Source organism: Mytilus californianus, unplaced genomic scaffold (genome assembly GCF_021869535.1).
Source record: "Mytilus californianus isolate M0D057914Y unplaced genomic scaffold, xbMytCali1.0.p SCAF_34, whole genome shotgun sequence".
Classification (NCBI taxonomy): Eukaryota; Metazoa; Mollusca; class Bivalvia; order Mytilida; family Mytilidae; genus Mytilus; species Mytilus californianus.
In genome coordinates, this window is record NW_026262684.1 from 1,896,680 (window position 1) to 1,921,688 (window position 25,009).

The window sequence follows — 25,009 nt, forward strand, 5'->3', positions numbered from 1 at the left end:
AAATATGGACAATTCTATGTTAAGGGGGTCTTGAAATCTTTTGACAGCTTCCGAAGTGCTAATTTTTAACCTTTTTCAGCTGGACCAAATCACTACTTTACTTTACAATTCATGACCCAAATTTTTTTACAGTGTAATTTCATCCCCCTACTTGCTATTTGAGGCATAAAACATTAAGAAATACATTTGGAAGGGGTACTAAAAAAATTGGCAAGCAACACACTGTCCACACTAGGGACTTTATTCGTGGACAACGAAAATCAAAGGACGATAACTGTGTACTCGGACCTAATAGGATAGAAAAATTTGACCAATCTTAATAAAACTTGGTATGACCAAAGCTTAATAAATTATGAGACTGCTGACAAAGTTTCATGGCAATAGGATATATATTATAGACAATATGATAAATTCTATATATAACTTCGCGTGTTAAATTTTGACGTTAAAATTGAAAAATTTCAACTATCAACATTTGGGGCTTTAAAAATTAAAATATTGCAAAAAAATACATTTTAAATGCCTTAATATATGACATTTTATGTATTTAAAGCAATAGAATACTCATTTGATTTATCAGACTTATCACAATTATTTAAAAGTCAAATTTATATGAGCCTGTGCCAAAAAATGGAGGTTTTCCAATGAAGGGGGGCCTTACATGAAGATGTATTATTTTCCAGCAATTTTAAATTTGTGGAGTTTTTTGGTTATAAATAATCCTTACATATGTATTAAATGTACTTTAAATGGAAAGAAAAATTACAAATAGCATACCATATTAGTATAAAAGGGTCTTAAGCCAAGTAAGACTGAAAATAATTTAGGGTCAATTTAGGCCGTAGCACATATTTACATTTAAAAATGCATACTGAAGCTATAGGAAATAAAAATTTGTGTCTTTTTTATAATTTCTATACTCAGGTTACATGATACAATAAATCTGAGCATAAAAGGACTCCTGCATTCAACCTTTTTGCAGACAGTATGGTCTGATACAAAGATTTTTCACTTTTTAGTGAAAAATTTGCATGCAATTTTAGCCTCAACAGGCTTATATTTGAACCACTTGCTATTTAACATAAGAAAAGAAAGATACTATGTGAAATGAAACAGGTACAAAAGACATTGTGAAGTGCTTTTAATACAAATTTAGTGAAATCTTTATTATGGACTTCAACTTTTATGTACCAAGGTCCTCACATTTAACTTGATCCAAACAGGCCGTTAGACGAGGGTCATTTATACAACACATTTTGCACATATTGTCTGAGATAATCTTATTTTCTGTAGATTCAGAGTTCACAAATGAGTAATACAACTGGGTTAAAGCATAGAAACACAAATATTGACACAGGAAATTCTGTCACATAGAAAGTCAGAATGCCACTTATGCATCAAAATTGAAAAAGCTTTGAATTAAATGCTTATTTTGACCATATAATGCCAAAATGAGTAATTTTTGCAGAATTTCTATCAAATAAAAGTTTAAATCCTTTAGTTTCATGCTATTTGACAAATTGACACCATTAAATCATTCAGGGAAGTTGCCAAAGTACAGATTCAATATTTACTGATTTCGCCTCTTAGGTCCGAGTACACAGTTATTTCGTAGTGCATTTCTTTTAGACAATAAATGAAAATAAAAAAAATCCCACCTGCGCTTTCTCAATAATATTTTTACAGTGTGTTGTACTACTTTTGGGACAAATTATATCAAAATTATAGAAAACTTCATCGGCTCTAACTCAAAATATGGACAATTCTATGTTAAGGGGGTCTTGAAATCTTTTGACAGCTTCCGAAGTGCTAATTTTTAACCTTTTTCAGCTGGACCAAATCACTACTTTACTTTACAATTCATGACCCAAATTTTTTTACAGTGTAATTTCATCCCCCTACTTGCTATTTGAGGCATAAAACATTAAGAAATACATTTGGAAGGGGTACTAAAAAAATTGGCAAGCAACACACTGTCCACACTAGGGACTTTATTCGTGGACAACGAAAATCAAAGGACGATAACTGTGTACTCGGACCTAATAGGATAGAAAAATTTGACCAATCTTAATAAAACTTGGTATGACCAAAGCTTAATAAATTATGAGACTGCTGACAAAGTTTCATGGCAATAGGATATATATTATAGACAATATGATAAATTCTATATATAACTTCGCGTGTTAAATTTTGACGTTAAAATTGAAAAATTTCAACTATCAACATTTGGGGCTTTAAAAATTAAAATATTGCAAAAAAATACATTTTAAATGCCTTAATATATGACATTTTATGTATTTAAAGCAATAGAATACTCATTTGATTTATCAGACTTATCACAATTATTTAAAAGTCAAATTTATATGAGCCTGTGCCAAAAAATGGAGGTTTTCCAATGAAGGGGGGCCTTACATGAAGATGTATTATTTTCCAGCAATTTTAAATTTGTGGAGTTTTTTGGTTATAAATAATCCTTACATATGTATTAAATGTACTTTAAATGGAAAGAAAAATTACAAATAGCATACCATATTAGTATAAAAGGGTCTTAAGCCAAGTAAGACTGAAAATAATTTAGGGTCAATTTAGGCCGTAGCACATATTTACATTTAAAAATGCATACTGAAGCTATAGGAAATAAAAATTTGTGTCTTTTTTATAATTTCTATACTCAGGTTACATGATACAATAAATCTGAGCATAAAAGGACTCCTGCATTCAACCTTTTTGCAGACAGTATGGTCTGATACAAAGATTTTTCACTTTTTAGTGAAAAATTTGCATGCAATTTTAGCCTCAACAGGCTTATATTTGAACCACTTGCTATTTAACATAAGAAAAGAAAGATACTATGTGAAATGAAACAGGTACAAAAGACATTGTGAAGTGCTTTTAATACAAATTTAGTGAAATCTTTATTATGGACTTCAACTTTTATGTACCAAGGTCCTCACATTTAACTTGATCCAAACAGGCCGTTAGACGAGGGTCATTTATACAACACATTTTGCACATATTGTCTGAGATAATCTTATTTTCTGTAGATTCAGAGTTCACAAATGAGTAATACAACTGGGTTAAAGCATAGAAACACAAATATTGACACAGGAAATTCTGTCACATAGAAAGTCAGAATGCCACTTATGCATCAAAATTGAAAAAGCTTTGAATTAAATGCTTATTTTGACCATATAATGCCAAAATGAGTAATTTTTGCAGAATTTCTATCAAATAAAAGTTTAAATCCTTTAGTTTCATGCTATTTGACAAATTGACACCATTAAATCATTCAGGGAAGTTGCCAAAGTACAGATTCAATATTTACTGATTTCGCCTCTTAGGTCCGAGTACACAGTTATTTCGTAGTGCATTTCTTTTAGACAATAAATGAAAATAAAAAAAATCCCACCTGCGCTTTCTCAATAATATTTTTACAGTGTGTTGTACTACTTTTGGGACAAATTATATCAAAATTATAGAAAACTTCATCGGCTCTAACTCAAAATATGGACAATTCTATGTTAAGGGGGTCTTGAAATCTTTTGACAGCTTCCGAAGTGCTAATTTTTAACCTTTTTCAGCTGGACCAAATCACTACTTTACTTTACAATTCATGACCCAAATTTTTTTACAGTGTAATTTCATCCCCCTACTTGCTATTTGAGGCATAAAACATTAAGAAATACATTTGGAAGGGGTACTAAAAAAATTGGCAAGCAACACACTGTCCACACTAGGGACTTTATTCGTGGACAACGAAAATCAAAGGACGATAACTGTGTACTCGGACCTAATAGGATAGAAAAATTTGACCAATCTTAATAAAACTTGGTATGACCAAAGCTTAATAAATTATGAGACTGCTGACAAAGTTTCATGGCAATAGGATATATATTATAGACAATATGATAAATTCTATATATAACTTCGCGTGTTAAATTTTGACGTTAAAATTGAAAAATTTCAACTATCAACATTTGGGGCTTTAAAAATTAAAATATTGCAAAAAAATACATTTTAAATGCCTTAATATATGACATTTTATGTATTTAAAGCAATAGAATACTCATTTGATTTATCAGACTTATCACAATTATTTAAAAGTCAAATTTATATGAGCCTGTGCCAAAAAATGGAGGTTTTCCAATGAAGGGGGGCCTTACATGAAGATGTATTATTTTCCAGCAATTTTAAATTTGTGGAGTTTTTTGGTTATAAATAATCCTTACATATGTATTAAATGTACTTTAAATGGAAAGAAAAATTACAAATAGCATACCATATTAGTATAAAAGGGTCTTAAGCCAAGTAAGACTGAAAATAATTTAGGGTCAATTTAGGCCGTAGCACATATTTACATTTAAAAATGCATACTGAAGCTATAGGAAATAAAAATTTGTGTCTTTTTTATAATTTCTATACTCAGGTTACATGATACAATAAATCTGAGCATAAAAGGACTCCTGCATTCAACCTTTTTGCAGACAGTATGGTCTGATACAAAGATTTTTCACTTTTTAGTGAAAAATTTGCATGCAATTTTAGCCTCAACAGGCTTATATTTGAACCACTTGCTATTTAACATAAGAAAAGAAAGATACTATGTGAAATGAAACAGGTACAAAAGACATTGTGAAGTGCTTTTAATACAAATTTAGTGAAATCTTTATTATGGACTTCAACTTTTATGTACCAAGGTCCTCACATTTAACTTGATCCAAACAGGCCGTTAGACGAGGGTCATTTATACAACACATTTTGCACATATTGTCTGAGATAATCTTATTTTCTGTAGATTCAGAGTTCACAAATGAGTAATACAACTGGGTTAAAGCATAGAAACACAAATATTGACACAGGAAATTCTGTCACATAGAAAGTCAGAATGCCACTTATGCATCAAAATTGAAAAAGCTTTGAATTAAATGCTTATTTTGACCATATAATGCCAAAATGAGTAATTTTTGCAGAATTTCTATCAAATAAAAGTTTAAATCCTTTAGTTTCATGCTATTTGACAAATTGACACCATTAAATCATTCAGGGAAGTTGCCAAAGTACAGATTCAATATTTACTGATTTCGCCTCTTAGGTCCGAGTACACAGTTATTTCGTAGTGCATTTCTTTTAGACAATAAATGAAAATAAAAAAAATCCCACCTGCGCTTTCTCAATAATATTTTTACAGTGTGTTGTACTACTTTTGGGACAAATTATATCAAAATTATAGAAAACTTCATCGGCTCTAACTCAAAATATGGACAATTCTATGTTAAGGGGGTCTTGAAATCTTTTGACAGCTTCCGAAGTGCTAATTTTTAACCTTTTTCAGCTGGACCAAATCACTACTTTACTTTACAATTCATGACCCAAATTTTTTTACAGTGTAATTTCATCCCCCTACTTGCTATTTGAGGCATAAAACATTAAGAAATACATTTGGAAGGGGTACTAAAAAAATTGGCAAGCAACACACTGTCCACACTAGGGACTTTATTCGTGGACAACGAAAATCAAAGGACGATAACTGTGTACTCGGACCTAATAGGATAGAAAAATTTGACCAATCTTAATAAAACTTGGTATGACCAAAGCTTAATAAATTATGAGACTGCTGACAAAGTTTCATGGCAATAGGATATATATTATAGACAATATGATAAATTCTATATATAACTTCGCGTGTTAAATTTTGACGTTAAAATTGAAAAATTTCAACTATCAACATTTGGGGCTTTAAAAATTAAAATATTGCAAAAAAATACATTTTAAATGCCTTAATATATGACATTTTATGTATTTAAAGCAATAGAATACTCATTTGATTTATCAGACTTATCACAATTATTTAAAAGTCAAATTTATATGAGCCTGTGCCAAAAAATGGAGGTTTTCCAATGAAGGGGGGCCTTACATGAAGATGTATTATTTTCCAGCAATTTTAAATTTGTGGAGTTTTTTGGTTATAAATAATCCTTACATATGTATTAAATGTACTTTAAATGGAAAGAAAAATTACAAATAGCATACCATATTAGTATAAAAGGGTCTTAAGCCAAGTAAGACTGAAAATAATTTAGGGTCAATTTAGGCCGTAGCACATATTTACATTTAAAAATGCATACTGAAGCTATAGGAAATAAAAATTTGTGTCTTTTTTATAATTTCTATACTCAGGTTACATGATACAATAAATCTGAGCATAAAAGGACTCCTGCATTCAACCTTTTTGCAGACAGTATGGTCTGATACAAAGATTTTTCACTTTTTAGTGAAAAATTTGCATGCAATTTTAGCCTCAACAGGCTTATATTTGAACCACTTGCTATTTAACATAAGAAAAGAAAGATACTATGTGAAATGAAACAGGTACAAAAGACATTGTGAAGTGCTTTTAATACAAATTTAGTGAAATCTTTATTATGGACTTCAACTTTTATGTACCAAGGTCCTCACATTTAACTTGATCCAAACAGGCCGTTAGACGAGGGTCATTTATACAACACATTTTGCACATATTGTCTGAGATAATCTTATTTTCTGTAGATTCAGAGTTCACAAATGAGTAATACAACTGGGTTAAAGCATAGAAACACAAATATTGACACAGGAAATTCTGTCACATAGAAAGTCAGAATGCCACTTATGCATCAAAATTGAAAAAGCTTTGAATTAAATGCTTATTTTGACCATATAATGCCAAAATGAGTAATTTTTGCAGAATTTCTATCAAATAAAAGTTTAAATCCTTTAGTTTCATGCTATTTGACAAATTGACACCATTAAATCATTCAGGGAAGTTGCCAAAGTACAGATTCAATATTTACTGATTTCGCCTCTTAGGTCCGAGTACACAGTTATTTCGTAGTGCATTTCTTTTAGACAATAAATGAAAATAAAAAAAATCCCACCTGCGCTTTCTCAATAATATTTTTACAGTGTGTTGTACTACTTTTGGGACAAATTATATCAAAATTATAGAAAACTTCATCGGCTCTAACTCAAAATATGGACAATTCTATGTTAAGGGGGTCTTGAAATCTTTTGACAGCTTCCGAAGTGCTAATTTTTAACCTTTTTCAGCTGGACCAAATCACTACTTTACTTTACAATTCATGACCCAAATTTTTTTACAGTGTAATTTCATCCCCCTACTTGCTATTTGAGGCATAAAACATTAAGAAATACATTTGGAAGGGGTACTAAAAAAATTGGCAAGCAACACACTGTCCACACTAGGGACTTTATTCGTGGACAACGAAAATCAAAGGACGATAACTGTGTACTCGGACCTAATAGGATAGAAAAATTTGACCAATCTTAATAAAACTTGGTATGACCAAAGCTTAATAAATTATGAGACTGCTGACAAAGTTTCATGGCAATAGGATATATATTATAGACAATATGATAAATTCTATATATAACTTCGCGTGTTAAATTTTGACGTTAAAATTGAAAAATTTCAACTATCAACATTTGGGGCTTTAAAAATTAAAATATTGCAAAAAAATACATTTTAAATGCCTTAATATATGACATTTTATGTATTTAAAGCAATAGAATACTCATTTGATTTATCAGACTTATCACAATTATTTAAAAGTCAAATTTATATGAGCCTGTGCCAAAAAATGGAGGTTTTCCAATGAAGGGGGGCCTTACATGAAGATGTATTATTTTCCAGCAATTTTAAATTTGTGGAGTTTTTTGGTTATAAATAATCCTTACATATGTATTAAATGTACTTTAAATGGAAAGAAAAATTACAAATAGCATACCATATTAGTATAAAAGGGTCTTAAGCCAAGTAAGACTGAAAATAATTTAGGGTCAATTTAGGCCGTAGCACATATTTACATTTAAAAATGCATACTGAAGCTATAGGAAATAAAAATTTGTGTCTTTTTTATAATTTCTATACTCAGGTTACATGATACAATAAATCTGAGCATAAAAGGACTCCTGCATTCAACCTTTTTGCAGACAGTATGGTCTGATACAAAGATTTTTCACTTTTTAGTGAAAAATTTGCATGCAATTTTAGCCTCAACAGGCTTATATTTGAACCACTTGCTATTTAACATAAGAAAAGAAAGATACTATGTGAAATGAAACAGGTACAAAAGACATTGTGAAGTGCTTTTAATACAAATTTAGTGAAATCTTTATTATGGACTTCAACTTTTATGTACCAAGGTCCTCACATTTAACTTGATCCAAACAGGCCGTTAGACGAGGGTCATTTATACAACACATTTTGCACATATTGTCTGAGATAATCTTATTTTCTGTAGATTCAGAGTTCACAAATGAGTAATACAACTGGGTTAAAGCATAGAAACACAAATATTGACACAGGAAATTCTGTCACATAGAAAGTCAGAATGCCACTTATGCATCAAAATTGAAAAAGCTTTGAATTAAATGCTTATTTTGACCATATAATGCCAAAATGAGTAATTTTTGCAGAATTTCTATCAAATAAAAGTTTAAATCCTTTAGTTTCATGCTATTTGACAAATTGACACCATTAAATCATTCAGGGAAGTTGCCAAAGTACAGATTCAATATTTACTGATTTCGCCTCTTAGGTCCGAGTACACAGTTATTTCGTAGTGCATTTCTTTTAGACAATAAATGAAAATAAAAAAAATCCCACCTGCGCTTTCTCAATAATATTTTTACAGTGTGTTGTACTACTTTTGGGACAAATTATATCAAAATTATAGAAAACTTCATCGGCTCTAACTCAAAATATGGACAATTCTATGTTAAGGGGGTCTTGAAATCTTTTGACAGCTTCCGAAGTGCTAATTTTTAACCTTTTTCAGCTGGACCAAATCACTACTTTACTTTACAATTCATGACCCAAATTTTTTTACAGTGTAATTTCATCCCCCTACTTGCTATTTGAGGCATAAAACATTAAGAAATACATTTGGAAGGGGTACTAAAAAAATTGGCAAGCAACACACTGTCCACACTAGGGACTTTATTCGTGGACAACGAAAATCAAAGGACGATAACTGTGTACTCGGACCTAATAGGATAGAAAAATTTGACCAATCTTAATAAAACTTGGTATGACCAAAGCTTAATAAATTATGAGACTGCTGACAAAGTTTCATGGCAATAGGATATATATTATAGACAATATGATAAATTCTATATATAACTTCGCGTGTTAAATTTTGACGTTAAAATTGAAAAATTTCAACTATCAACATTTGGGGCTTTAAAAATTAAAATATTGCAAAAAAATACATTTTAAATGCCTTAATATATGACATTTTATGTATTTAAAGCAATAGAATACTCATTTGATTTATCAGACTTATCACAATTATTTAAAAGTCAAATTTATATGAGCCTGTGCCAAAAAATGGAGGTTTTCCAATGAAGGGGGGCCTTACATGAAGATGTATTATTTTCCAGCAATTTTAAATTTGTGGAGTTTTTTGGTTATAAATAATCCTTACATATGTATTAAATGTACTTTAAATGGAAAGAAAAATTACAAATAGCATACCATATTAGTATAAAAGGGTCTTAAGCCAAGTAAGACTGAAAATAATTTAGGGTCAATTTAGGCCGTAGCACATATTTACATTTAAAAATGCATACTGAAGCTATAGGAAATAAAAATTTGTGTCTTTTTTATAATTTCTATACTCAGGTTACATGATACAATAAATCTGAGCATAAAAGGACTCCTGCATTCAACCTTTTTGCAGACAGTATGGTCTGATACAAAGATTTTTCACTTTTTAGTGAAAAATTTGCATGCAATTTTAGCCTCAACAGGCTTATATTTGAACCACTTGCTATTTAACATAAGAAAAGAAAGATACTATGTGAAATGAAACAGGTACAAAAGACATTGTGAAGTGCTTTTAATACAAATTTAGTGAAATCTTTATTATGGACTTCAACTTTTATGTACCAAGGTCCTCACATTTAACTTGATCCAAACAGGCCGTTAGACGAGGGTCATTTATACAACACATTTTGCACATATTGTCTGAGATAATCTTATTTTCTGTAGATTCAGAGTTCACAAATGAGTAATACAACTGGGTTAAAGCATAGAAACACAAATATTGACACAGGAAATTCTGTCACATAGAAAGTCAGAATGCCACTTATGCATCAAAATTGAAAAAGCTTTGAATTAAATGCTTATTTTGACCATATAATGCCAAAATGAGTAATTTTTGCAGAATTTCTATCAAATAAAAGTTTAAATCCTTTAGTTTCATGCTATTTGACAAATTGACACCATTAAATCATTCAGGGAAGTTGCCAAAGTACAGATTCAATATTTACTGATTTCGCCTCTTAGGTCCGAGTACACAGTTATTTCGTAGTGCATTTCTTTTAGACAATAAATGAAAATAAAAAAAATCCCACCTGCGCTTTCTCAATAATATTTTTACAGTGTGTTGTACTACTTTTGGGACAAATTATATCAAAATTATAGAAAACTTCATCGGCTCTAACTCAAAATATGGACAATTCTATGTTAAGGGGGTCTTGAAATCTTTTGACAGCTTCCGAAGTGCTAATTTTTAACCTTTTTCAGCTGGACCAAATCACTACTTTACTTTACAATTCATGACCCAAATTTTTTTACAGTGTAATTTCATCCCCCTACTTGCTATTTGAGGCATAAAACATTAAGAAATACATTTGGAAGGGGTACTAAAAAAATTGGCAAGCAACACACTGTCCACACTAGGGACTTTATTCGTGGACAACGAAAATCAAAGGACGATAACTGTGTACTCGGACCTAATAGGATAGAAAAATTTGACCAATCTTAATAAAACTTGGTATGACCAAAGCTTAATAAATTATGAGACTGCTGACAAAGTTTCATGGCAATAGGATATATATTATAGACAATATGATAAATTCTATATATAACTTCGCGTGTTAAATTTTGACGTTAAAATTGAAAAATTTCAACTATCAACATTTGGGGCTTTAAAAATTAAAATATTGCAAAAAAATACATTTTAAATGCCTTAATATATGACATTTTATGTATTTAAAGCAATAGAATACTCATTTGATTTATCAGACTTATCACAATTATTTAAAAGTCAAATTTATATGAGCCTGTGCCAAAAAATGGAGGTTTTCCAATGAAGGGGGGCCTTACATGAAGATGTATTATTTTCCAGCAATTTTAAATTTGTGGAGTTTTTTGGTTATAAATAATCCTTACATATGTATTAAATGTACTTTAAATGGAAAGAAAAATTACAAATAGCATACCATATTAGTATAAAAGGGTCTTAAGCCAAGTAAGACTGAAAATAATTTAGGGTCAATTTAGGCCGTAGCACATATTTACATTTAAAAATGCATACTGAAGCTATAGGAAATAAAAATTTGTGTCTTTTTTATAATTTCTATACTCAGGTTACATGATACAATAAATCTGAGCATAAAAGGACTCCTGCATTCAACCTTTTTGCAGACAGTATGGTCTGATACAAAGATTTTTCACTTTTTAGTGAAAAATTTGCATGCAATTTTAGCCTCAACAGGCTTATATTTGAACCACTTGCTATTTAACATAAGAAAAGAAAGATACTATGTGAAATGAAACAGGTACAAAAGACATTGTGAAGTGCTTTTAATACAAATTTAGTGAAATCTTTATTATGGACTTCAACTTTTATGTACCAAGGTCCTCACATTTAACTTGATCCAAACAGGCCGTTAGACGAGGGTCATTTATACAACACATTTTGCACATATTGTCTGAGATAATCTTATTTTCTGTAGATTCAGAGTTCACAAATGAGTAATACAACTGGGTTAAAGCATAGAAACACAAATATTGACACAGGAAATTCTGTCACATAGAAAGTCAGAATGCCACTTATGCATCAAAATTGAAAAAGCTTTGAATTAAATGCTTATTTTGACCATATAATGCCAAAATGAGTAATTTTTGCAGAATTTCTATCAAATAAAAGTTTAAATCCTTTAGTTTCATGCTATTTGACAAATTGACACCATTAAATCATTCAGGGAAGTTGCCAAAGTACAGATTCAATATTTACTGATTTCGCCTCTTAGGTCCGAGTACACAGTTATTTCGTAGTGCATTTCTTTTAGACAATAAATGAAAATAAAAAAAATCCCACCTGCGCTTTCTCAATAATATTTTTACAGTGTGTTGTACTACTTTTGGGACAAATTATATCAAAATTATAGAAAACTTCATCGGCTCTAACTCAAAATATGGACAATTCTATGTTAAGGGGGTCTTGAAATCTTTTGACAGCTTCCGAAGTGCTAATTTTTAACCTTTTTCAGCTGGACCAAATCACTACTTTACTTTACAATTCATGACCCAAATTTTTTTACAGTGTAATTTCATCCCCCTACTTGCTATTTGAGGCATAAAACATTAAGAAATACATTTGGAAGGGGTACTAAAAAAATTGGCAAGCAACACACTGTCCACACTAGGGACTTTATTCGTGGACAACGAAAATCAAAGGACGATAACTGTGTACTCGGACCAATTCACGAATGCGCGTAGCGCATGAGTTAATTATCAGTGTTGTTCGGTCACGAGTTGAATATTTTTCGATATTTGAATTCTTTGATTAGTTATTCTTTTTATTACATTGGCAAATGGTCTTTTTTCTGAAATTAAACTAGAATATGTGAGGAACTATATCTTTTTCTAAGCATTCACAATTTGTTTTCATCCGACGTCATGACAACGCCTATTGTTGTATGACGTCAGAGGAGTGAAATAACCACGTTTATTTCACATGTGAAATTATCGGTTTTTATTTCACTGGGAAATCAATGTAATTGAATTGCAACCAATGTAATAACTGTTGATATCATATTGTCCATGGTTCAGTATCTGAAAATTACGTCTTGTCCATGATTCAGGAATATTACGATTAAGTATTGTTCATGGTTCGGTATCTTACGATCACGTATTGACCATGATTTGGTATCTGACGATTACGTATTGTCAATGGTTTGGTATCTGACGATTACATATTGTCAATGTTTCGGTATCTGTGACTCATTTCACACAAAATCTTACAAGAAAAATTTCTCGTAAGTCATGAACATTTAAATACAACTTACGATCAATTTTAGTCGTAAGATTTTTTGTGAAAAGAGCCGCAGCTGACGATTACGTTTTCTCAAATTGTCCGATATTTGAAGATTAATAATTATGAACTTGTTCTGTCAAAAACATGTGATCACCCCTGGTTTTGTTTGGGTTGCTTAGTCTTATTTAATAAGTTTTCTATGACATCGTATTTCGTTTTTTATCATAATATCATAACATTAAATCAAAGGTTATTTTAATATCTAATATCGTTATATCGTTCCTTATATGTACATATTACCATTGGTATATATATAAATATAAGATGAACTTCTGAATAGAAAGATCGTATCCGACGTTTTCAAGTGTACAAAATTCAGGTTCCTATATAAACTGGATTTAAATAAATGAATGACTTTAAATGATTTTGCGACGAATAACAAACATGCACCTTTTTAATTGTTTTATTTTAAAAAGTAACAAAAATAAATATAAATTGACAAGTTGTTCTACAGTTCCTGCTTTGGTTTGGTTCTCTTACGACCTAAATTATTTTGTAGTTTTAGCATAGTCCTAAATTCATCTGTGCTGATACCGCCATCTTTGTTTTTATCAGCAAATTGAAATAGTTCATTCAACATTCCTTCCATTATTGCTGGGTCATCTGGCATTGGAAATTTACCATCCTTCATGGCAATGCTCATAACAGCTTCCAACTGTTAAATAAAATGTAAGAGCGAAAATTATAAATTTGTCCATGTCGATTTATACATCATGTCAACTTTTAAGGAACGATCTATGTAAATTTATTTAAATAATTTCCTAACCATTTTGAACCCTTATATACTTCGGTCATTAATATGAGTGGTGTTTGTTTCGTTTTTCTCCTTAATGTAAAGTAGTGAACAATTACTGTCTGTTAAGTTAGAGTAAATTTAGTAGTCTACTTCGCGCTTCCATACATTGATACACGCGAAAAACGAATCTGATGTAAGGATTACATATAATTAACATAAAAGTAATAAAACGGCATCTGAAAACTCAGACTCATCATTATTATTAATAACTTAAGAAAGAAGCATACTATTGTAAGAGTTATATATTTGCAAATTCAATATCATAACTTAGAAAAAAGTATAATATTGTAAGAATTAAATAAAATTTACAAATTCGAAATTCGTAATATTCGGTAATTAAGTGACCTTGCAAATTAGATTTAAATAATTATGGTTAGATTTAAATGTATCTACATTGCGGATTGGTGGCGTCAAACTTATTCCATGGAACTTTCCTTGAAACAAATTCATTCTGCAATACGAAATAATTTTATGTCGCCTCCACTTCGTAATGGATAAACAGGCACCTTTTGGATTTGCAGTGGAGTTAAATTGCTCAATATTTCGGTATGTTATCAAATTCCAAAGGATAAATTTAAAAAGTTTATATGGCATTTTTTTTTATGTTGATGTGTGGGTGGGAGAAAGAACCGTATCCGTCTCCAAAACGGAAATTCAATATATTAAACGAAAATCAAAACAACACATTTTCGAAGATACTGCCAGACAATTGTTGAAGATCCGAAAAATCATATAAAAACATTTCCCCAAGGAAATACGATACCACATTCCTTTCAGTGAATTTTATTCGTCGTCGTCGTCTCGAGAAGACCAATAGAAGGCGTGTCTATAACACAGATGAGGTAAGCATTGTGTAAAATATAACATGCTTCTGAACTACTAGTAATTTCATATCTATTTTACATTTATTTTTTTTTTAATCTCATATTGTCTTTTTTTTAATCAAAATTTGTAATTAAATCTGAAAAAAGCATACCTCTGTTACATCCAACACACCATCTTCGTTGAGATCTGCACGTGTAAATCTCTGTAGAACTTCATCAGCTAGCTTTGCGTCAAGTAACTCTATTTCATATATCACAGTGGCTCCCGGTGGGAAACGGTCTGAAATAAAAACAAATTAATTGATATATAATTATATATCTATATATATAGTCTATCAAGTACCTGTCCACGTCCACTTTGTGTTTTTGTTGGATGTATTTCTATTTGTATCCATCTGATGAGTTAAGCCTTCTCCAATTGATTTTTATAGTTTGTTCTTATGTTACACTGTTACACCACTGTCCCAGGTTAGGGGGAGGGTGGGCGCCTTCAAACTAGTTTAACCCCGCCACATTCTGTATGTGCCTGTCCCAAGTCAGGAACCTGTAAATCAGTGGTTGTCGTTTGTTGCTGTGTTTCATATTTGTTTTTCGTTCATTATTTTGTCCATAAATTAGGCCGTTAGTTTTCTCGTTTGAATTGTTTTACATTTGTCATTTCGGGGCCTTTTATAGCTGACTATGCGGTATGGGCTTTGTTCATTGTTGAAGGCCGTACGGTGACCTATAGTTGTTAATTTCTGTGTCATTTGGTCTATTGTGGAGAGTTGTATCATTGCCAATGATACCACATCTTCTGTTTATATATTTGCGACAATAAGTGTATATCGTTCATTATTGTTGTGATGGAACTTGTGTTTTTTGTTTTCTTTTTTCTAATATAGAAACCTATGTTTTTTCAATACTCGTTTTTATTCTACATTTCTTTTAAAATGTATCTTTCGTTTTCCAGTGGTCGAGATTAAAATGGGGAGATTGAGTTCTAAAAAAAAATCAGTTCAACACGGTCATATATTCACGTAACTGTCGGGAACCTCGTCAGTGGCAATCTTTATTTACTTTTATATATATATTAATGTGTTTGTCATTTAGGGATTTTGGTGTGTCTTGTCAAAATTTGATAATCTTGTAAATTCTTTTACATCTTTCTGACTCTGAGAATTTGAGCTTGATATGCTGTAAATCATTTGTCTGTTGTTTGCTCACCTCTGTATGTTTATATTATTTTTGTGTCCTTGGATGGTGTCTTGTTGACGAATACCCCACATCTCCTTTCATTAATAATTATATTTATGAAGTTTGCTCATTTCTTCGTCCGATAAATTGGTACTTTTTGTTGAACTATCGTAAAATGAATGGATTTAAAGAACATAGAGAATAAATAGTTATTCCTAGTCTGACAACCGTAAATAAAAATAGGTAGATGTGACTCACAACCGAAACATTTGACCTATATTTTGTATACTGGTATATAGTTGTGATATTTCATCCAAAGTTATTTCTCATTTTCCTACATGGAATAGATTTTTACGGGCCAAACTAATTTTGAAAAAAAAATTTTAGTATACATCGCTTTCTAATGTTTTCGGCTAAGAAGTGACTTTATTAGACCGTTAGTTTTCCCGTTTGAATGGTTTTACACTAGTCATTTTTGAGGCCCCTTATAGCTTGCTGTGCGGTGTGGGCCAAGGCTCCGTGTTGAAGACCGTACTTTGACCTATAATTGTTTACTTCTACAAATTTTGACTTGGATGGAGAGTTGTCTCATTGGCACTCATGCCACATCTTCTAATATCTATTTAGCCAATCCATCAACCTTTGTCATAAGCAGAATAACAGGATCTAAGCAGACTTTGCTAACACCCCCCCCCCCCCCCCCCCCCCCCCTTCCTGAGCACCCGAGATCACTCCCGGTTTTTGTTGGGGGTCAATCTAGTTTTGTGAACTGATTTGTCTTTTATTAGTTTTTCGGTTTTTTTTTGCCATGCCGTTGCTAGTTATAATTCTGTGATTTATGAGTCTTGTGTGTCCTTTTTGTATAGTCTGCTCCCTTTTTTGTTGGTTAACTCACCATTTCCCTTAGACCCAAACGCCATATGTGGTGGAAGAGTCAGTCTTCTTATTTCTCCCACACACATACCAGGGATGCCTTTAACTAGCCCCTTCAATGTCACTCCTTTCGTCAACATATGTACAACGCCTTTATCTTTAGCATTGTTTCCATTTTCGTACCTTTAAAAATAAACGAAATTTGAACCTCAAGTACAAGACAAGATTTAAAAAAAATATATGCATATATACTGAATACACTAATTTTAAATAGGTCTGCAACTTGCTTCTTCAGAAAAAATACCGGTGATAGTTCCGAGTACAAATTTTCATAAACGGTTGGTTGAACCTTCTCGGACTTAACTGTTCGAAAGATCGATATTTTTCTTTAAAATGAACAATAGGAAAAAAAAATAAGGCTTGATCTAAAATAAAATTTCGTGATAAAAGCATATACATCTAATTATAAGAATTGAACGCTTCTTTTCGCAATTGTAAAGAGTTGAAAAAGTGTTGATCGTGTGCATGTTTAAAAATGCGCTTCGGTCATCGCGTTACATCCAAATGAAATTAGAAATTAATAAGCATTAAATTCTTATAATATAACTGCTAAACATCGTCCACATCCTTGAACAAAAATGTGTTACACAAAGTTGAATTTGGGTTATGAGCAGATCCTCACAAAAAAAATGGAATTGTTGGTCCATACACGCGAAATTAACAAAAACAACATCCAATTTGGTCTATACAATGCCAATTTTATAACGTCAAATTGACATCGAGACATGTTCAACGAAGAAGATAAAACTTTATATTAAAAGGATTTTTTATACTTCTTTTCAACATTTAAATGACTAAAGATGGCTCCTTAGCTGGAATATCATAAAGTTTTAGGGCGAATATTATGAACACTCCGTTGCAAAACAGTTGCTACGGATTCTGACTGAGTGTCAACGATCTTAAATTTATAACTGATTTATCTTTAGTTGGAAAAAGAGGACTCCATCCAACACCAACGACCATGGCCTTCCCTATAAGAGATATCTTACGACGAAAAATTGTCGTTTATTATACTTATCTGTTTTTATCGACTTGCAAGAGAAATATAAGGTAAGGAGATGTAGTATGATTATATTGCCAATCAAACAACTATCCAATATATACTAGTAGTCCAAATGCACGTCGATATAAGCAATTATAGGTTATCGTATGGCCTTCAACAATGAGAAAAACGCTTAGACGGCGTGCACAAAGCTGAGTCCACAAACGTAACGTCTTCAAATTACTTCAATCATTTTACGACGTCGACATTTTCCCCCAGAAAACAAACGCGTAACAAAAACACTGGACACTTAGTTTATCACATAACTTTAAACATAAACGTTCAATATATTTCTTTTTTTTTAACAACAAAGTGCAGCATATGCACATTCTGGAAATATAAATATATATATGCTAAGAGCAGTGTAATGGAAATAATAAGCGACTATGTCGTGGACCCTATTCAGAAAATAGCGTTAAAACGTCATTTCTTTAAATTCAGTGTAACATAATAGCTGGACATTAAAAAAATTCAGGTGTTCAGCCTGGACTATCGAATCATTCATATTTTGCAGATTTTTTTTAAACCTCTTGTTATGCACATTTGGAATATCAAGTTATTTTGAAATAAAAAAATAGCAATTAAATATTTTTTCTTACCAATTCTTCCATTTTCGAATATTAATCCTTCCAAATTACTACTTCTTACACATAACGAACTACATTTCAAACTCATCCACCCTGGCCGTTTTTTAATTTTTTTGCGGTGAATTTCGTATAACGTCATAGTCCGAATCCGAAAAATTCTATTATACGAAAATGCGGGAAAATATGTTGAATTTGTATAAATTTTAGGTCAAAAACTCTATTTTATGTTTATTTAATGTTACAAGTTTCACATATTTTTGCCGTTTTCTCTATGTTCGTTTCATACTTTATAGATTTAATTTTGATAACCTTATTAGTAAATGTGGATTTTAATGGCTAGCATTCATCATTTTATCATAAAAAAGACTTCCTATTTAAAAGATATTTTAAACACGGTTGTATAAAACTACTTTTAAAAGCGCATTTTACAGTTGCCTTCAACTTTGTGCACGCCGTCTTACCGTACAGTCAACTATAAAAGGCCCCAACATGAAAAATGTGAAACAATTCAAACGAAAAAACTAACAAGCTTAGGAAAAGTTCGTTTAACATGCTTCTTGACCTTCCAACCATCGTAAAGAAAGCAGCAATACTTACGTAGACTCTGTTATGTCTGGGTGGCCTTCTACAGACAACTTATAATGAAAATGTACGACACTTCCCAACTGTGCTGATTTGTCGTCTGCGCATTCAATCTTCTTCAAAGTTTCTATTTTCATTTCTTTTCGCTTTGATTTGTTTTTAGAATTACCATTTGCATTACTTGCAACCGAACAAACTACCAAACAGACGATGCCAATAAAAAAAAATGTACGAATTTGTTTGTACATTTCGTTACTGTACAAAGTCAAATATCAAAATGAGGGAAATCTTGTATCTATATATTGAAAATCAATTCAAAGTACATGACTTCCGTATACAGTCCGGCCAACGGTCATGTCAGGACAAATTTGACCTCCAGCCAATACATATCTTGTCTTAAATCGCAGGTGGTTATCATACCTCGTGTAATACATGTAATTTTTACAAGACGACATTTGTTTATTAAAGTCAAGCGTTCAGTGTAGTATCATGAAAGCGATATAACATTGTGAATTGAAGGTTACATAGTACTATGGTATTATCAGGGTCTGTCTGGGTTTACAGAATAGAGAATAATGGGCCATCAGGGTCTGGCTGGGGTTTACAGAATAGAGAATAATGGGCCAAATCTACAGAAAATGGACCCCAAAAATAGAGCATAGAGAAATACAGGGCAAATAAATAAAGAATAGAGAATAACCGGGTGCTAAAATATAAACAATAGTGAATTATGGGCACATAATATAAAAGAATATAGAAAAATCACCTAAAAAATTAAAGAATACAGAAATGAAGGACCCCATACAGACCCTCTATTATGCATAAAATGAAATAAAGCACAGCCCACAACTGAAATGATTCTTATAAATATTTATCTTGCTTTCCTTTGCCTATATCTTCCTGCTCAGTAACTCATCAGTCGCTCAGTAGTTCTCGTATCACGACATTGAGACGTGGGCAAAATTATCAACGACGTCACCTTCACGGTCGCGAAACACGTGACTTCGTCGTGATCAGTTTCACGGAAAAATGGCGCCCGTCAAATTATTATAGTTCGCTTGGATGTAAACTTTAAACGTAAGTATTTTCATATCGTGTTCACATATAGGACCCCCCTCATCATATGCGTATTTTTCGTGCGAATATTTTGATGCATTTAAAGTTATATTTCACTGTTGGTTTCATAGAGAACATTCACAAACTATTTCAGACCTGCTGAAGATTGTTTGGGATGGTGTACACGATATGACCGTAAAATCACTGTAAATCCATTTGTGTGTCTTATTTTCACCAATCGTGTACAAAAGCTTACCCAAATTTACTAATTCATTCATATAAACTAGCGTCGATGTATATTTTTGACATTATTGCGAACTGAACGCAATAATATTTTTTTTGTCAATAAATGATCAGTGTACACGATATGTTTAAGTGATCAGTTCCACGGTTTAATTCTGAATCAGTATGATAAGATCATATTAAGGTTTATCTGGGAAAATGGCGGAAATCCAGTTGAAATTAAACAAGAAATTAAACTCTTTGCCAGAGCAGAGAAGGTAGAAAAAGCTAAATTGGTATATTTAAATTGTTTACATCTGTTTTTTAGGCTTTTAAAGATATAATAAAGGAACATATAACTTTAACTTAACGGAGCTTCGAGATATTTGTAAACTTTTAAATTATAGACAAATTTTCATTAAACAATCTAGTGTAGCCGGTTCAATTCAAAGTGGATCTTTTTTTGTGCATAAGTATAAATTCCGCCGAAAAAAAAATCCAAAGAAAGATAATAGATTTATCTTTCTTAAATATTAATTTGCATCTCTGCTCCCAAAGATAGTTTTTTTGGGGGGATCCTAAAAATGGGCAATAATTGCATCGAAAAAAAAAGCCAAGTGCACCTTTTAATGTTCGGGCGTGTTTGAGTTGAGAATTCTGTCTTGAAACGTTTAAAACAAAAATATTTGCTACATCATCTCGCTTCAGATTCTATTATTGTTATATGATTACACTGCAGGTTGATTTAATAACATTAAAACTTCAAAGTACTTAAAAAAGAAATATTCTGGTCAATAACCGTACTGATGAGTCATAACAGCAGAGTCGGTGTGTTCGAATAACATTTTTTTACTTAAAGTACTTGACGACAGACTTTACAAGTGGATCTTAAAAATGCATAACTTCAGAAAAACTTCATTTGTTGTGTGTGTTATCTAGGATTATTGTCTGTCCGTCTGTCCGGATTAGGATACATTGTTTGTCTAGCTATCTCCTCCTACGGTTTTGAAGATACGGTCAGCTTTAATATTTTGTAAGATGTTCAAACACAGAAAGTAGGTGTGCATGGCCACAGGATTTTATTTTTTTTACAAATTTTCTGGAAAAGACAGGCAGTTGGACTATTGGTTGTTTGTTGTACTACATGTAGCTGCATAAACAGATAATGGTTTGTCCTCCTTCAGTTACATCATCATACAAAGTGTTAAATTTATTATTTCTTATGGTCAGGCGGGGTCATCATTTGTGTCTTACAGACAGCGTAACAATTTGAAGTTGTATGCCAACATCACTGTCTAATCTAAAATATGTGGAACTATACTCATGCATATGGCAGAGCAGAAAGTAGGATGGGGGTATTGCCAATATCTAGTTTTCTCTGATTATAGGTCCCATTATGCGGAAAAAACAAAGCTTTCACAGCAACTCCAAAAGCATCGAGAAAAAACTGTCAGACAGCCAAAGAGTTAACCAAATAGACAATATCAATTTTGCAACATTACAGACAGGAATTTAATGAGGATATTATAAAAATCGCCATACACTGTCACAATACGAGAGAGTGCGAAAGATATCAGAGGGACATTATCCTTCTCCAAAACGTGAGAAAGTACAAGGGCACACAAAGCGCTCTGTATTCATTCCAACCAAATGTTCGTTAACAGTAATATATTCTCCTTCGCCTAAAAAGGGAATACAAAACAAATGACAAAACGTGCACTCTGCAGTTCATCAATATTACAACCACAAACATTAAATGTGATCTTATCATACTGATTCAGAATTAAACCGTGGAACTGATCACTTAAACATATCGTGTACACTGATCATTTATTGACAAAAAAAATATTATTGCGTTCAGTTCGCAATAATGTCAAAAATATACATCGACGCTAGTTTATATGAATGAATTAGTAAATTTGGGTAAGTTTCTGTACACGATTGGTGAAAATAAGACACACAAATGGATTTACAGTGATTTTACGGTCATATCGTTAACATCAACCCAAACAATCTTCAGCAGGTCTGAAATAGTTTGTGAATGTTCTCTATGAAACCAACAGTGAAATATAACTTTAAATGCATCAAAATATTCGCACGAAAAATACGCATATGATGAGGGGGGTGCTATGTGTGAACACGATGATATGTAAATACTTACGTTTAAAGTTTACATCCAAGCGAACTATAATTAGAATATAGCAAAGTACTCTCGACCAATGAAATTGTAGAATTGGATGCCTCTTAATTGTGAAGAATGAATGTAAATCATGTTCTTAGTCAGGGATTATCCTATTATTTGGGTCTATTTTCAGTTCAAAACAAAGAGTTTCTATAAATGAGTTACAACTGCCCCGAAGCACATTTATCAGGTTGAAAGGATTTATCACACAGTGATTGAAACTGACTAAAAGTTGAATTGTGAAACAAACAAAAATTTCAAAACAATTTTAAGTTTACTGGTGCAGTAAAATTGGTACCGTGAATTTTATTATGAAAATATTAATAACTTCAAATTACTATAAAATTAAACAATACCAAAGCAATGCAAAAAAAAAAAGAAAACAAATCTTTCAGATAAAAAATAACCTAAATCTTTAGCTTTCCAAAACTTTGATTACTTGATCAGCGGTTGGGGAGAATAGTTATTTCCAATAAATGTATTCCGAAAAAAAAAACCCACAAATTTAATTTTGAACATATTAAAAACTTTTAAGGGCATTATTTTTGAACATTTCCCTGACATAATGAAACAGTATTTGATATGTAAAAAGCCGGACCAAATTATTGGCTGTGAAATAAAATTTAGTTGTAACTCAAATGTATTAATTGATTTAAACTGTAAATAAAAAAGGATAATTCCTCACTAAAATATTACATGATTTACATTCATACTCACAATCAGGAAACATACAATTCCTACCTTTTCTTTCTCCTGTTGTGTCACCTAATATCTATAACGCATTTTAAAAAAAAATATTTCCCAAATGATAAGAAAGTCCTCACATCACTAAAACTTATCCATAAATGACATGCCGAAAAAGGAAGTCATGCATCAATTATAAACATTGCACTGACAATGAAACTAATTCTTGAATAAAACCAATCAAGAGATCATTTGAGCCTTGAGCACTTTACAATATTCTAAGTTTGTAAGAGAATGATAATCCCTTTCATCATGATAAGTACTCGCTAACGCTCGTACTTATTCATGAAGAAAGGGATTATCATTCTCTTACATATACTAATTTGACGGGCGCCATTTTTCCGTGAAACTGATCACGACGAAGTCACGTGTTTCGCGACCGTGACCTTGTCTGAGGAGAAGTTGTAAAGCTTACTTTTGTAACGGTCTGAAGGGGGGAGGGACCAGAGATATCACGATAAACAGATTATCGGGTTTTCTGCATATAGATATCGTAAAATTGCAGCCACTTTCAAAACACAATGTGAAGCTTTTTTGCTTGTTCGCTACGTTCATGCACCAAAAGAGTTCTCATTGTTGCTCGGTGCTGATCATAGTATATTATAACAATGTGAGGAAATTCCGATTAATCTATTATATGATATCTAAACAGATCATAACAGATAACTTTTTATACTAATTATTATTGTTTTGCTGATATTGAATAAATAAATGTGTTTACGGTATAATTTTTCCTAGTTAAGTAGATCTTGCAAATAAAAGAAGCAGCACAATCAAACAATACCAGTTTTAGTTTACATGCATTAAAAAAAGAAAAGAAAATTAAACACCGAGTGTAAGCTAAGATAAATAATCTTAATATTAATAGTTATTTACCATTTTTAAAATTAAGTATTTAACAGAAAAGACCATTGTTTCCGAATATCACTGAAGAGGGGCGGAAGGAAATTCGGTATTGGGCGGTTTAATTCGCGAGAATTCGGTAATAGCCAGTTTAATCGTTGGGAAATCGGGATTAATTTATATCGTGATGCGGAGAACGTAGACATCATTTTCACGGGAATTCGGGATTTGGACGAGACCTCCACCCCCCCCCCCCTTTCCCCCACACCCTAAACATGTATAGTTGGGTCGCGTAGCACTGAATATGGTTGCTTCATAACCGTGTAAACTCCAACTGACACACAATCCCATCTTGGTCAATGCCAATTAACCCTTAAAATAGTTATCCCAAAAACATGTGTGCTGCTATTGAGAAACTCAAGTGCAAACAAAATTAATGTATACCGACTACAAGTTTGTTTTTTCTGTTAGAAAATGAAAATCTTTTCGAGCAAACTATGTACTTTGAAGGTGTCTAGACCTGCAATTTGACAGTGCATGTAAAATAGAGAGACAACTTCATCATTCACAACACATTCACTGCTAAATCTACATCTGCAACTGTTATCGCTCTTCCACCAAACAGTTTTATTCATCCGCGATTCGGTCATGGGTTCTTTTCTTACGATGGATTTCTATCGTTTTCCATGAGTGTATGGATTGAGAGGGGGGGCTGAATACTGCATTCTTTATTTTTTAAAGGGCCATATTTCTCTATTCTGATAACCCCAGTCAGACCCTCTTCCATTCCCCTAATTTCTGCAATGATTGTAAAATTGATTGAATAAAATAAGTTGTAAACTAATGCATTTTTATTTGT

The 25,009-nt window shown here is 31.8% G+C and overlaps 1 protein-coding gene across 1 annotated transcript; it reads right to left on the minus strand.

The window, feature by feature from the left end:
• Positions 1-13,560: 13,560 nt before the first annotated feature.
• On the minus strand, positions 13,561-19,353 carry LOC127736605 (peptidyl-prolyl cis-trans isomerase FKBP10-like). Its single transcript, XM_052247163.1, has 4 exons — positions 19,119-19,353; positions 16,855-17,015; positions 14,936-15,063; positions 13,561-13,818 (listed from the first exon to the last, which is right to left on the minus strand). Exons 1-4 carry the CDS (start codon positions 19,349-19,351, stop codon positions 13,612-13,614), a joined length of 729 nt encoding a protein of 242 aa, XP_052103123.1. The 5' UTR covers positions 19,352-19,353; the 3' UTR covers positions 13,561-13,611.
• Between the last annotated feature and the right edge of the window lie 5,656 nt (positions 19,354-25,009).

Bases quoted from the DNA above. Each gene is read 5' to 3' on its own strand.
- LOC127736605 (XM_052247163.1), bottom strand. From the start codon at position 19,351: ATGTACAAACAAATTCGTACATTTTTTTTTATTGGCATCGTCTGTTTG. The intron at 17,016-19,118 runs GTAAGTATTGCT...TTATTTTTAAAG, and splicing joins CCAGACATAACAGAGTCTAC to GTACGAAAATGGAAACAATG. The intron at 13,819-14,935 runs GTATGCTTTTTT...TTTATTTAACAG, and splicing joins GTGTGTTGGATGTAACAGAG to TTGGAAGCTGTTATGAGCAT.